The 13,573-nt window shown below is 39.7% G+C and overlaps 1 protein-coding gene across 1 annotated transcript in view; it reads left to right on the top strand.

Moving 5' to 3' along the window:
- kcnip4a (potassium voltage-gated channel interacting protein 4a) overlaps window positions 1-12,733 on the top strand; it is a gene marked incomplete at its 5' end in the record, with an annotated part of 81,568 nt that extends 68,835 nt beyond the window's left edge. The window contains 6 exons of the mRNA XM_079838834.1: window positions 1,587-1,656; window positions 4,364-4,434; window positions 5,427-5,534; window positions 10,561-10,665; window positions 11,960-12,022; window positions 12,189-12,733. Coding sequence (XP_079694960.1) covers window positions 1,587-1,656; window positions 4,364-4,434; window positions 5,427-5,534; window positions 10,561-10,665; window positions 11,960-12,022; window positions 12,189-12,236 — 465 coding nt within the window. The 3' untranslated portion in view covers window positions 12,237-12,733. The remainder of the gene's footprint in view (window positions 1-1,586; window positions 1,657-4,363; window positions 4,435-5,426; window positions 5,535-10,560; window positions 10,666-11,959; window positions 12,023-12,188) is intronic.
- Window positions 12,734-13,573: the final 840 nt, after the last annotated feature.

Genomic DNA, 13,573 nt, shown 5'->3' with positions numbered 1-13,573 from the left:
CTTACAAGAACATCAGTCTCCTCGGCTGTGAACCGCTCCTGGCGTGCGCCTGGTAAATACGCCATAATAATAGCAATCCATAATGGAACTTGCGCACCTGCTTTTAAAGGGAATGTTGGATGACGCTCGGATTGGTTTATTCACGTTACGCCCAAACCACACCTATGAATAATGAAGCTACTTCAGACCAACCCATTTTAGATTTGCGCCGGGCGCAAGAGCCATTTATCCCACCGGGAAAATAGCAACAGCGCCGAGACCCGCCCACAAAGTTACTTGCGCTTCGCGCTTTGACACTTGCGTTTCAGATCGTTAAAATAGGGCCCCAAGTGTTCCAGGAGCAAGGCTCCAAACCAGGGCAGAAAATTGCCTATTACTTATTCATTATGATGTTTTTGAATGTAAAAACAACACAAATGTCATAAGTTGACCTCAGACATAGTAAAAAAAAAATTTAATAAGCCAGTTCATAACCCCTTTAACTAAAACATGTGATACCGTTTCATCAGACAAGCATGGCAGCTTAAACTATTAGGGATCTTGAGAGGGTCGATCTAATTTTCAGAGCATATTTTTCAGCCATCAACTAAATTCAAATGCAAATTCAGGCATTAAGAATGCACAATTATCACATCTTATTAGTGATGCAACATGCAAACTTCAAAGTTGAATGCTAGACAAATCATATACGAGGTTAATCGCTATCTAAGTCAGGGGTTTTCAAACTTTATGATGCCAAGGACCCCCAAATATGATGAACCTTTTATGAGGGACCCCCTTCCTAAAACCCATCTATATATTTGTATGTATGAAAAATACATTTAAACTGTTAGATAAATAGTAAGTGTGACATTATAAATACAACATATCGTTTCCAAACTTAAATTGGCTGTACTTAATGTTGGATGTGTAAACCTGCAGAACAACATTTTCAATTAAAAATGATTTGTATAAGCAACTTTCACAATAAATATATGTAAGCAGCTCACGTACCGCGTTAAGAATACCGCCTTACAACCCCAGTGAGCAAGATAAAGGGGACTATAGTGAGAAAAACTCACTCGAAAGATACAAAACCAACGTATACGATTCATGTATGTATGTAAAGTATGTATACGGCAAGAAAAGAGAGAAACATTTAGAAATGAAAACAGTTTGAATATTCGTTGGACTTTAAACATATTTTGCTTTGTCTTTTTATTCTCTGGAATTTTCTGGGGACCCCTTAGAACCTTCTGGAGGACCCCAGTTTGAAAACCCCTGATCTAAGTGATACTACAGTGTGGAACAATGTCAAGTCTGACAAGCATTTGCTATCTCTCTGAGCTCATTTATTCGAAATGGAGAGTCGTAATATATGTTCAATGCAGCAAATGCACTTCAATGTGTTTGCCCTAATGCTTCTCATTTTCATTTATGATACACATTAGAATGCATCATAATGGCGAGAATGGACAGTGGATAAAGTGTTTATTGCTCAGGAATGATGTCATTTCTTATTTGGATATGTATGCGCATAATGGTTCTCTTGCTGAAATCATTCCACAATATCATCTCAATAAGATTGCCTGTATCTGTGTTTGCAGGAATGCCCCAGTGGTGTGGTCAATGAAGACACATTTAAGGAAATTTACGCTCAGTTCTTTCCACAGGGAGGTGAGTGTGTTTTAAGTTGTACTATTTATTTTACAGTTATACCACATAATGGGGGATTTTTAATACAACCTCATTTGACCTTTTATAATATTTTGTTGGTGTAACCTGGTGTACTCTCAAAAATATTTGGTGTAGGATTTACTTTGACAGGATTGACTATCCGTACTTTCTCTTAAAGGGACATAACACACAGTTTCTGCCAATCTCATGTTAATCTTGAATACCTATAGAGTAGTACTGCATCTTTCATATCTCCGTCTTTTTTATCAGATTTATAAAAGACAGGTACGCTGTACCAATTCTTTCCGAAAACAGTCGAGCTCCTGGAGGCGTGCCGTGGGCGGAGCTAAAGAGTCATGAGCACGCACACACACTATATCATCGCATTATCCTTGGTTAACTTTTGATTCACTAAACATTCCTGTTGTTTACATTATATGCATTTATCTGCCGATTGCCAACAAAACAAACATTTGATGCAGTTTTACTTACCGCCTTGAGTTCCTTTTATCGCCTGGGCGGGACCGCTCCATCTTTCAGTTTCAAACTATATGCAAATCCAGCGTTGAACTGGGCCTTGTCAAAGACTTTATATATAGGAAGACAGTGCACTCCAATTACTTATGAATGGGAGAAAATGCAACACCTAATATGGCGAATAAGTGCCTCCTACTAAATGAAAGAGCCAATAGTTGATTAGTAAAGTCATCGCGTCACTGCAGCTGGCGTTATAAGCTCCGGTTGCTATAGAAACAGGCAGTGTTTTGAGCGTGTTTAGGATTGCGCATTCGCATTAGCTTTGTCCAGACTGAAAAAAATTTTTGACGTTTTTTTTTATCATGATTTGAGTGTTTCGTAACAAATTGTACGAGACAGTTGTTGTCAGATTTCATTGGTGATTTCAAATATGAAATTTAATTGTAAACTGTTTTGGAGAATTTGATGTTTCCACATTCAAAGAGATAGGAGCTGCACTTGCATGCCCGAGAGCCATTTCAAAGATGGCCGCCAAGTGAAATGACTTGTCTCAAAGGAACACGGCAACTTTTTGGGAGCTTATTCACCATATCCCCCAGAGTTAGATAAGTGCATACATACCATTCTCATCTCTGTGCGTGCGTGTATTTACATGTTGTGATGTGTATAGTTACATTGTGTACTAAGACCGACGGAAAATGAAAAGTTGCAATTTTCTAGAGCGAAATGGCTAGCAACTGTTATCTCACTGCTTACAAACTGCGTACTGTTCCCTTAATGCTGGGTTCTTTGAGAAGCAGAACAAGTTTAGCTTTCCCTCTCAACCAAAAACACACTTCTTTGGTGACATTGATGATTTTGTGGTCTAAAAACATGACGAATCTTTCTCGAGCAAGTCCTGTGCAGTGCTACCGATGACTTCTGAAACTCGAATGAAGCTTGTTGATGGGTGTGCTCTTGCTCTCGCTCTGGTTGATGGACGTGCTCTTGTTCTCGTTCTGGTTTTTGTGCGCACACGCTCATCAGGGAGAAGTGCACATAGAAGGAATTCCGCCCTTTATCATGTCATACAGGGCCACACTCAAAAAATAAATCTTTCAGAAACATATACAAACCCTGAAGGAGTGTATTTGGCATCGAAATACTTTTTTACGAAAAACTTTGGCCATGTTTAGCATGAGAATCCAACTCTTTAACAGTGTAAATAAGTCAGAATGCATGAAATAGCTTGGACATCCCCTTTCAGGATTGGTACATTTCATAAATAATTACAATGAAATGGCAAGTAACACATTGAATTAAATTCTTGGAAGTACTTGTGCATTAAACTTCTCAACGCTGCCCAGTGACTATTATTGATAAAATATCTTCGCTACTGAATCGCTATATTATATTTCTTAGCAGAGAGGGGGTAACATCGCTGTTTTTGAACCTCGCAGCTTCACTATTTGTAGAAAGATGCTGCACAGACGCAGGTAATTCACACACGCATTTCTCTCTCTCTATCAATTATTAATTCAACTAAATGTTATAATTCATTCATTCCAATAAATGTCATTTTACTGCACTACTTTATTGCTCTCTGATTCAAATCTAGATCTAACAAGACGTAACCCTTCAGTCAAAAATGATCAAAAACAGCTTTTAACTTGTCACTGCGGGCAAATTTTCATGATATAAGTGGGATAATCCACGGCCAGCTGAATGCACTCCGTTTCATGTTGGGAGGTTCTTTGCCTCCATGTTGTGCATTAACATAATATAATATATTGCTTTGTTAATGGTGTTCCTTTTTGTCTTCAGCCTAGAAACTGTATAACATCAAATAGAAATCAAACATGAATTTATAGGGCTAAAAAGCCCTCATTTCAGGAGTCAACCACACACAACACTGATCTGAATGGAGGTATCTCAGAGGAAATTGCTGTTGTAGTGATTCTCTTTTTTGAGTCACATGATTGTCAAAGTGCAGTCAAAGGAATAGTTTTATAATTATGGGTTTAAGCTTCTCTACATCATTTGTCAGGGTTTGTGACAAATCTCGCTCACGTGACCCTACTCATTTCCAGTCCTTTCTCATACACACACTATTTGTATTATTTATAGTATAATGGATCATAGCTTGTGGAAGCTTATGCATCCCCTTGGTTGTTGAACAGAAAAAGCTGTGCAATGAGTTAATGACATTGCTGTGACTGAAGCTGAGCAGTTTCCTGTTTTATTTTTTCAGATGCATCAACGTATGCACATTTTCTGTTCGATGCATTCGACACCGACCACAATGGCTCTGTCAGTTTTGAGGTAAGTAATAATACTAATGGAGCATTCTGACTGAATGCAATCTCTCTTACATAGTAAACCTAATAATACTGCATTTATACTGAATTGCAGTTTCACATTTGGACACACACACACACACACACACACACACACACACACACACTGTTATGTTATTTTGTTCCATCGTATATTCAGAATTGTGAGAGAATCGTGATCTGTATTTTAAAATGTGAAAGAATTTTCAATATCATTTCTCAATCAAGAATTATGCAGCTCAACCAGACACAGCACCTAAAATACTCTTTCCCCTATTTATTTAAACCCAAAATCCTGAAAAACAAAATCTCAGTGGTATGTTATGCATCAACTACACATAAACACAATTGGAGCCATTACAGAAAAAAATGATTTGTTTAAGTTGTATGCTGTTGCATCAATGTTTTAACTAACGATATATTGTGCAATTTGTATCTTACTGAGACACCCTGAACCTTCAATTTACACATAACAAGGATTTCATTATTTGGCTATAAACAAACATTGCTGGTCCTCAGCGATACAGTAATTAAACTAAATGAGAATATCCTCATCTTGTTTTTTAATAACAACGCGTGGCTTGTCCTTTAGCCATTTAGCTCCCACCACAACTTATTTTGTCATATTTGGTCATTAAAAACCTTGATTCCTCATGTGAAAAGTTCCTCTCTGAGAAAGAATTCCTCTCATCATTTGAAGAAAAAATGCTTATGTGGTTATTAAAGACATTTATTTCCATTCACATAAGAGAAATGTGAACTCAAACCAACATTATGCCCTTTGCGTGCTGGCTGAATTAGTTAGATCCATAATACAACCATTAAAATACCATGAGGTATAATATCATCTCATGATATGAAGCAGTTTGTTTAGCAGAATAATAATGAATCATTTTCTAGCTGAAAATTACACATTTATGTGCTTATGCAACAATATTCTGTCTGACTGATTTCTCAATGTCTTTCATTTCATCACAGGATTTTGTGATGGGCCTTTCCATTCTCTTACGAGGCACCGTTCAAGAGAAGCTTAACTGGGCATTTAACCTGTACGATATTAATAAAGATGGATATATTACAAAAGAGGTAAATCAGTTTATTAACATGAATTGATTTGACTAACAATTCATCTAACAAAAAATTATTAGAGCTACAGGATTCCCTCCAACATTTAGTGAAACACCGCAGGTCACGTCATTTCAAAATGCCGAAATACACTGATGGGGTAGCCCACACCATTCGTTATTAAATCACTTGAAAAACCTCTCATTACTGGTGTAACCTCCATTCCCTGATGGAGGGAACTAATGGAGCATTGGAGGGAAGCCCCAAACACCTCTGACATTTTCAGAAAAGGCCAATGGAATTGGCATGTGGAATTTGCATGTCTGGCCAAGCCCCCGGACATACAGGTACAAGGCAGGCAGCGTGCATCACACACATTAGGTTTGTTCTGAGGAGCCGAGATGGTGTCTCAACCCCTCAGTGACAGTTCAAGTTGTGACAGGTGGGACAAAATGTCTCATTCCCTCCATCAGGTTTTGTTTTCAATAATTTAATAATGTATGGTGTGGGTTACCCCATCAGTGTATTTCGCCATGCCGAAATGTCATGACCTGCAGTGTTCCCTTTCTGTCGCTCACTTCAACGTTGTGTCAAATGAGAGACACTAGGGGTCCCTATACTAAATGCTACAACTGAACTGTGTCACGAGACATGGCAGTGCAGATGCAGGCAAGCCTTCAGGTGCCAACAGCCAGTGCAACTATGTTATCCCACAACCTATCAACTCCCAGGGTAAATGACCTCACTTCTAGGAAGAGGTCACTTCAGCCGTAGGGCCTCTTCTGATTCAAAAGGCTGAGTACACCTGGTTGTCAACGTTGGAAAGCCTTCCCCTTTTCATTAAGACAGGAACACTACGGAGACGACATCCTACACAAAAGGGGGAGGATAGTATGTAGAATACATCCTATAGGCTCACCAGTGGGGAGTACTACATAGGGAAGAGTCTCTGTGGTGGGCTCCACCTGATGAGGGGGAGACTACCGGCCATAGAGACTGGTGATGGAGCTAGCTCCGTTTGACGGGAAGACACTGGGTTCACAGACAGAGAAACTGAACAGTGGACGGATACATCGTATGAGGTCACAGTTACACTACACACGGAGCACTAGCCTGAGTACTCCGCAGTACCTGGACGGGTGCGGAACCAACGGAATGATACCCGGTGTACCCGAGGTGGGAAGCTACGTCAGAGCCTTTGCGTCCCTTGTTATTAATGGTGAATGATGTGTCTAAACACCTACCTTGCTCCCGTCGATACTCGTCACACTTACCTGCTCTGTGCAGACTCGTTGCAAGAGAACGCAGGGAGGAGAAATGTTTGCATCAACAGTGGTTCTGGTGTTAATGCTCAAGTTCCTGCATTACCTTTGGGTCAGGACTGCCCTTGAGCAGATCTCTCAATGCGTTGGCCTGATAGACTTGCAGGATGGCCATTGCATGCAGGGCAGAGGCAGCCTGGCCAGCAGCATTGTAAGCCCTTGCCGTGAGAGACGAGGTAAACTTGTCTGCTTTGGACAGGAGCCTTGGACAATTCTGCCAGTTGGCAGAGTTTTGCGAGCATAAATGCACCGCAATCCTATGCTCCAACTGGGAAACCTCTTGAGTCCCCCTGCGCTACCATCAAGGGTAGTTAGAACGGAGGAGCCAGCGAAGCGTGTTCTAGCAGAGAAATGTGCCTTTCAAGACTTTGAGGTTTTTGCCCCAAATGGACACGGGGCATAGCGCAATGCTCAGCAGCACTGCGCCCAGGGTCCATTTTTGCCGGACCCCAGGAACCAATCATCGAAATGCGAGCAGAGGAGTCCACTCAAGCCCCATGATCGTGGCGGCCCGGGAAAGCACTGCTGCCAACTCTGCGTCAGCCTCAGACTGTACTGTCACACCCGAAGGTGGAAGCACAGACGAGTCATCTGCGTTGGAAGGCATAAGCCTGCCCTCCGATGTTACGATTGACAAAATAAGAATGAGAAATAAAGCATGTGGGCGAGCCACCTAACTCATCCGGAAACTTGACCTGGGTATTGAGCGTGCTGAGGAATGAGAGGCCTGTAGGGATTGACCCGGCGGAAGCTCTCTCAGTGTAACCCCTAAATCACCCTTAAAGGGTAACTAAACCAACTTTTTTTAGTTAATGATCTGCAAGACTGGGGCTTTATTAGTGCTGTTCATTGATTTGAGTAAATGTTTTGACATTTGGGTATAAAGTGTTGTAATTCTATAATATATGGTGTAGAACTGTCTAAGTGCTGCCCTCTTAAGGTTGAAGGGTGGCTACTGCTAGTTTAATTTTCCTATTGGACGTTGTGGGTCATCGTGACGTATGATGGTTCTTCCAACGGCTCACTACCCACGCCCCTGGCACGTGCTCCCCACGCCCTCAGAAATGTTTTCCCCAATCACATGATGAGAACGGCTTCACTCCAGTATGAACTGTCATGTTACATGAAGTAGAAACATTATGAATGAAACTTACTTGACACTTGCTTTAACATTGTAATGAAGAAAATTCGGTTAAATAATGCAGTTGTCAGTACACATCAGGATTTTCTTGCGATATTATTGCCGCCCGTCATGTGTACAGATAAGTTTCATACATGAGACGCACTTTCAAACCCTGACACGCAAGTGGTTGCCGCGGTAACGAACAACAATACCGTAACGTGCTGGCATATATAGTCTTTTATTAGAGGAAATCTGTTTATAATAGGCTATTAGGTCTGAACTTATTGGTCCTGCACTGCTTATTGATTCAGTTCATTTGAATGAAAATACATTGTATGTATATCCGATATCTGATCTATTTTTAGTGGCATTCAGTATAAGGATTTGACTGTTCATAGATTAGGTCAGTTCTCTTGCGCTGCTGCTTCACTAGCATCGTCGGCATCGGGAGTTAACGCAGTTTGAGCCAGCGGCTCGCATTGATAAGGCTCTGGGTCTGTGTCTACAGACAATTCACCCTCCTCCACTTCAGGTGAAGGTGGGGGAGAATGACCGCTCTGTTGCAAAGCTACTGGCGTCATTCCAGTCATTTTCCATCTTTGCGACTCTCGAGTCAGAGAGCTGTCAATCAATCCGTCACTGCGGGTCTCAGGCACTCACGCCCTCCGCTCAGTCCCGCCTTCGGTTCGTCCCCTCTGTCTCCGCTGGGCTCTGCCCACTTTTCCAGCATTTTTCAAAAATTGCCAGTGGGTGGAGTTAAAGGGTAACTAAACCCCTGCTCAGAGCTTAACTCCACCCACTGGCAATTTTCAAAAAATGCTGGAAAAGTGGGCAGAGCCCGGCGGACACAGAGGGGACGAACCGAGGGCGGGGCTGAGCGGAGGGCGTTCACCTGAGACCCGCAGTGACGGATTGATTGACAGCTGTCTGACTCGCGAGTCGAAAAGATGGAGAATGACTGGAGTAACGCCGCTTTGCAACAGAGCGGTCATTTCTCCTACCTTCACCTGAAGTGGAGGAGGGTGGATTGTCTGTAACAGACACAAACCCGGAGCCTTATCAATGCAAACTGCGTTAACTCCCGATGCAGACGATGCTAGTGAAGCAGCCGCGCAAGAGAACTGACCTAATCTATCTGCGTCCGCGGCTACCACTTGCGTGTCAGGGTTTGAAAGCGCGTCTCATGTATGAAAATTATCTGTACACATGACGGGCGGCAATAATATCGCAAGAAAAGCCTGACGTGTACTGACAACTGCATTATTTAACCGTATTTTCTTCAATACAATGTTAAAGCAAGTGTCAAGTCAGTTTCATTCATAATGTTTACTTCATGTAACATGACAGTTCATACTGGAGTGAAGCCGTTCTCATCATGTGATTGGGGGAAACATTTCTGAGGGCGTGGTGAGCTTGCGCTAGGGGCGCGGGATAGTGAGCCGTTGGAGGTACCATCCTACGTCACGATGTACCACAACGTCCAATAGGAAAATTCAACTGCAGTAGCCACCGTTCAACCTTAAGAGGGCAGCACTTTGGCGGTTTTACACCATATTTTATAGAATTAAAACACTTTATACTCAAATGTCAAAACATTTACTCGAATCAATGAACAGCATTAATAAAGCCCCAGTATTACAGATTATTAACTAAAAAAAGTTGGTTTAGGGTTTAGTTACCCTTTAAGCTCTGAGCTGGGGTTTAGTTACCCTTTAACACTTGCCACCGAGGCCTCGTATCCAGAGGTAGAACGACCAGGAATTTTACTTTTGTAAAAGTATGAGAGTCGCAACCGCAACATTCGCTTGGGCATGCACATCTGGGCATGGGCATCTCACAATGAGCGCATGACCCATCCACAAACGCTGTTTCAGCATGAGCGTGGACCATGCTCGTCCAAGGAAGAGAGAACTCGCATCTTTAAAAAGATGCAATGTGTGGTGTAGTTCTTTTAGAGGAATTTGCTCTTTTAATAGAATATTGCCTCTTTCAGAATGCCGCTGATGCACCCAAGGTAACTCTCTGCACTTATCTGTGCAACGCTGGAAGAGAGATGCTCTTTAGAGGTGAATGGAAATTCTCTTCTCTTTCTTGCATGAAGAAACACTGTGCCTAGGACAAAGCTGAAGTTTGTGATGCACGCTGGCCGCCTTATATACCCGTATGTCCGGGGGCGTGGCCAGTCATGCAAATTCCTAATGCCAATTCCATTGGCCTTTTCTGAAAACGTCAATGGTGTTTGTGGCTCCCAAGTGCAACCCCTAGTGTCTCTCATTTGACAACGTTGAAGTGAGCGACAAAAAGGGAACTATTACCTAGATTAATAAATGCTGTCAAAAATATTTTTATACATTATTGTAGTACATTTTACAAGAAAATCCTAATTCATTTTTTCAAAACATTTTTGCAATTTCTTTGTAATCGTTTGTGAAATTTACTATCAATTTCTGAGTGAAAACCACAATTTTTTCCAGTGTATTAATGGTCTGCTCATGAATATGCATTAACTAATTAAATCTTATAACAAAGTGTTACACTTATATTACTAGCAAGTATGTAAAAACACCAAACAACATGTCGATCTTTTGTTTGGTATTCACAGGAAATGTTAGATATCATAAAGTCTATCTATGACATGATGGGGAGATGCACATATCCTACACTTAAAGAGGAAACTCCACGACAGCATGTGGAGATATTTTTCCAGGTGAGATTGAATCTTTTCGGTATATCCCATATCTAATTTATTCCAAATTGATTGTTTTTCAAATACTACTACTACTACTACTACACACACACACACACAAAGCTCTTATAGTGTTGTATTGCAAAACACTTGTGCTGCTATTGAGGTGGGATATGGGTAAGGTTAAAGGGTTAGATTACCCAAAAATGAAAATTATGTCATTAATTACTTAACCTCATGTCATTCGACACCCGTAAGACCTCCGTTGATCTTCGGAACACAAATGAAGATATTTTAGTTGAAATCTGATGGCTCTGAAAGGCCTCCATTGGCACAATGCACGGTTCACTCTCAAGACCCTTAAAAGGTACTAAAGACGTCGTTACAAAGTCCATCTCACTACAGTGGTTCTACAATAACTTTATGAATCGGCGAGAATAGTTTTTGTGCGCAAAAGAACCATAAATAACGACTTATATAGTGATGACTATTTCAAAACACAGTATCATGAAGCTTCGAAGCGTTATGAATCAGCGAGTCGAATCATGATTCGGATCGCGTGTCAAACCGCCAAACTGCTGAAATTTGCCGATCCAAACCGATTCGACTCACTGATTCATAACGCTTCGAAGCTTCATGATTCCGTGTTTTGAAATCGTCATCACTATATAAGTCGTTATTTAGGGTTTTTTTGCGCACAAAAACTATTCTCGCCGATTCATAAAGTTATTGTAGAACCACTGTAGTGAGATGGACTTTGTAACGACGTCTTTAGTACCTTTTAAGGGTCTTGAGAGTAAACTGTGCCATTGTGCCAATGGAGGCCTTTCAGAGCCATCAGATTTCAACTAAAATATCTTCATTTCTGTTCCGAAGATGAAAGGAGGTCTTACGGGTGTCGAACGACATGAGGGTAAGTAATTAATGACAGAATTTTCATTTTTGGGTAGGTTTGGTGGTATGGGTAGATGGGTTAAGGTGTAAATGAAGTATAATAATAGATGCAATTACAGAATAAATAAAAAATATTGCATGTAATTACAGCGGTTATTAAATACAAGTACATGTATGTACACAATAAGGGATTTGTATCAAACTTCACCTCAGTTTTTACTGGATAGGAGGACATTGGTTAAGCAAGTAAATTGCCAGAATGTTCCCATCTATGTCTTGTTATAAATCACTGTGATCTTACTGATCTAGTTTCTGCTGATGTTATCAGAGATTGTCTAGATGTAATTCTAAGCAAGACAAACATCTATGAGCAACCTCAAATGAACACATTGACCTTGTGACTCTTTTTGTGTCTCGGCAGAAAATGGACAAAAACAGGGATGGAGTGGTCACTATAGATGAATTTATAGACTGCTGTCAAAATGTAAGCCTATTTTTGGTATGAATGTGATGTTCTGCATGAATGTCTTTCTTGAAAACACTAACTACAATAGGGTTTTCTTGAGAGAAAAGCTCTTTACATAATGTTCATTGAGCCTGAGGACTGTCCATTATTAAAGTGTTTACCAGTGTCCGTTTGCTCCCCACAGGATGAGAACATCATGAGATCAATGCAGCTTTTTGAGAACGTCATTTAACGTCTGAATGGACTCTGTTGGCGGGCCAGCTCATATAACCACCTTTATACTCCACAAACCCTGAAGTCCTCGATGAGACACATCTGATTACTAGCAGCGATTTACCCATAAACCAAAATTAACAGCATTTTAAATATTTTTTGTTAAATTTTTGTCATGTCCTTTTCCTTTGAACGTTTTTTTGAAACATTTTTTTGAAAGTTTTATCAATGCTTTATTTAAAGTACAGCAATTTATGGAAGCTTGTTTCCACCGTAGAATAAAAAAAAGGTACTTGTGACATTTTATCTCACAAATCAGATTTTTTTTTTTTTTTCAGAATAGTGAGATATAAACTTGTAATAGAGTGCAACAGTGCCCGTCCCCTTTTTCAGTGGCATTGGTTCCGGAAGTATATAAAAAGTCTTTGTTAAAGTGTTATAAGCCATGAACCAAGCCAATCAGCTACGAGGTGAATCACAACATTACAAACTTTGATTTGAAGCAAAAAGTATTAGAAAATCAGACAAAAATACAAAGGTATAAGACGGAAACTGTGTACTTACTGGCTTTAGTTAGGGAAAGAACTACAATCCCATGAAGCACTGCTAACAGCAAAATATGCATACTATTGAAAATATATATATATATATATATTTGATATAATTTGATATATATATATATATATATATATATATATATATATATATATATATATATATATCAAAAATGTAGAATCATTAAGATTTTTTAATGGTTTTGAAAGAAGTCTCTTCTGCTCCCCAAGGCTGCATTTATTTGATCAAAAATACAGCAAAACTGTATTATTGTGAAATATTTTTACAATTTAAATAATTTTTTTTTCTATTTTTAATAAAATGTATTCTCATTTTAAAATGCAATTCATTTCTGTGATTCAAAGCTGAATTTTCAGCCTCATTACTCCAGTCTTTAGTGTCACATGATGCTTCAGAAATCATTCTAATATGCCTTTTTGCTGCTCAAGAAACATTTATTAATATCAATGTTGAAAACAGTTGTGTATAATTTTTTTTCAGGATTATTTGATGAAAAGAAAGTTCAAAAGAACATCATTTATCTGAAATATAAAGCTTTTGCAACATTATAAATGTCTTTACTGTCACTTGATCAATTTAATGCATCCTTGCTGAAAAAAACTTAAGTTCTGTCCCAAAAAAAAAAAAAAAAAATGTCTTACCAACCCCAAACTTTTGAACGGTAGTACAATGTTACAAAAGCTTTCTATTTCAGATAAATACTGTTCTTTTGAATTTTCTATTCATCAAAGAATCCAAAAACAATTTTTTTACACAACTGCTTTCAACATTGTTATAAAT

This window comes from Gobio gobio, assembly GCF_949357685.1.
Source record: "Gobio gobio genome assembly, chromosome: 2".
In the NCBI taxonomy this organism is placed as follows: domain Eukaryota; kingdom Metazoa; phylum Chordata; class Actinopteri; order Cypriniformes; family Gobionidae; genus Gobio; species Gobio gobio.
This window is presented reverse-complemented; position numbering and strand designations above follow the sequence as displayed.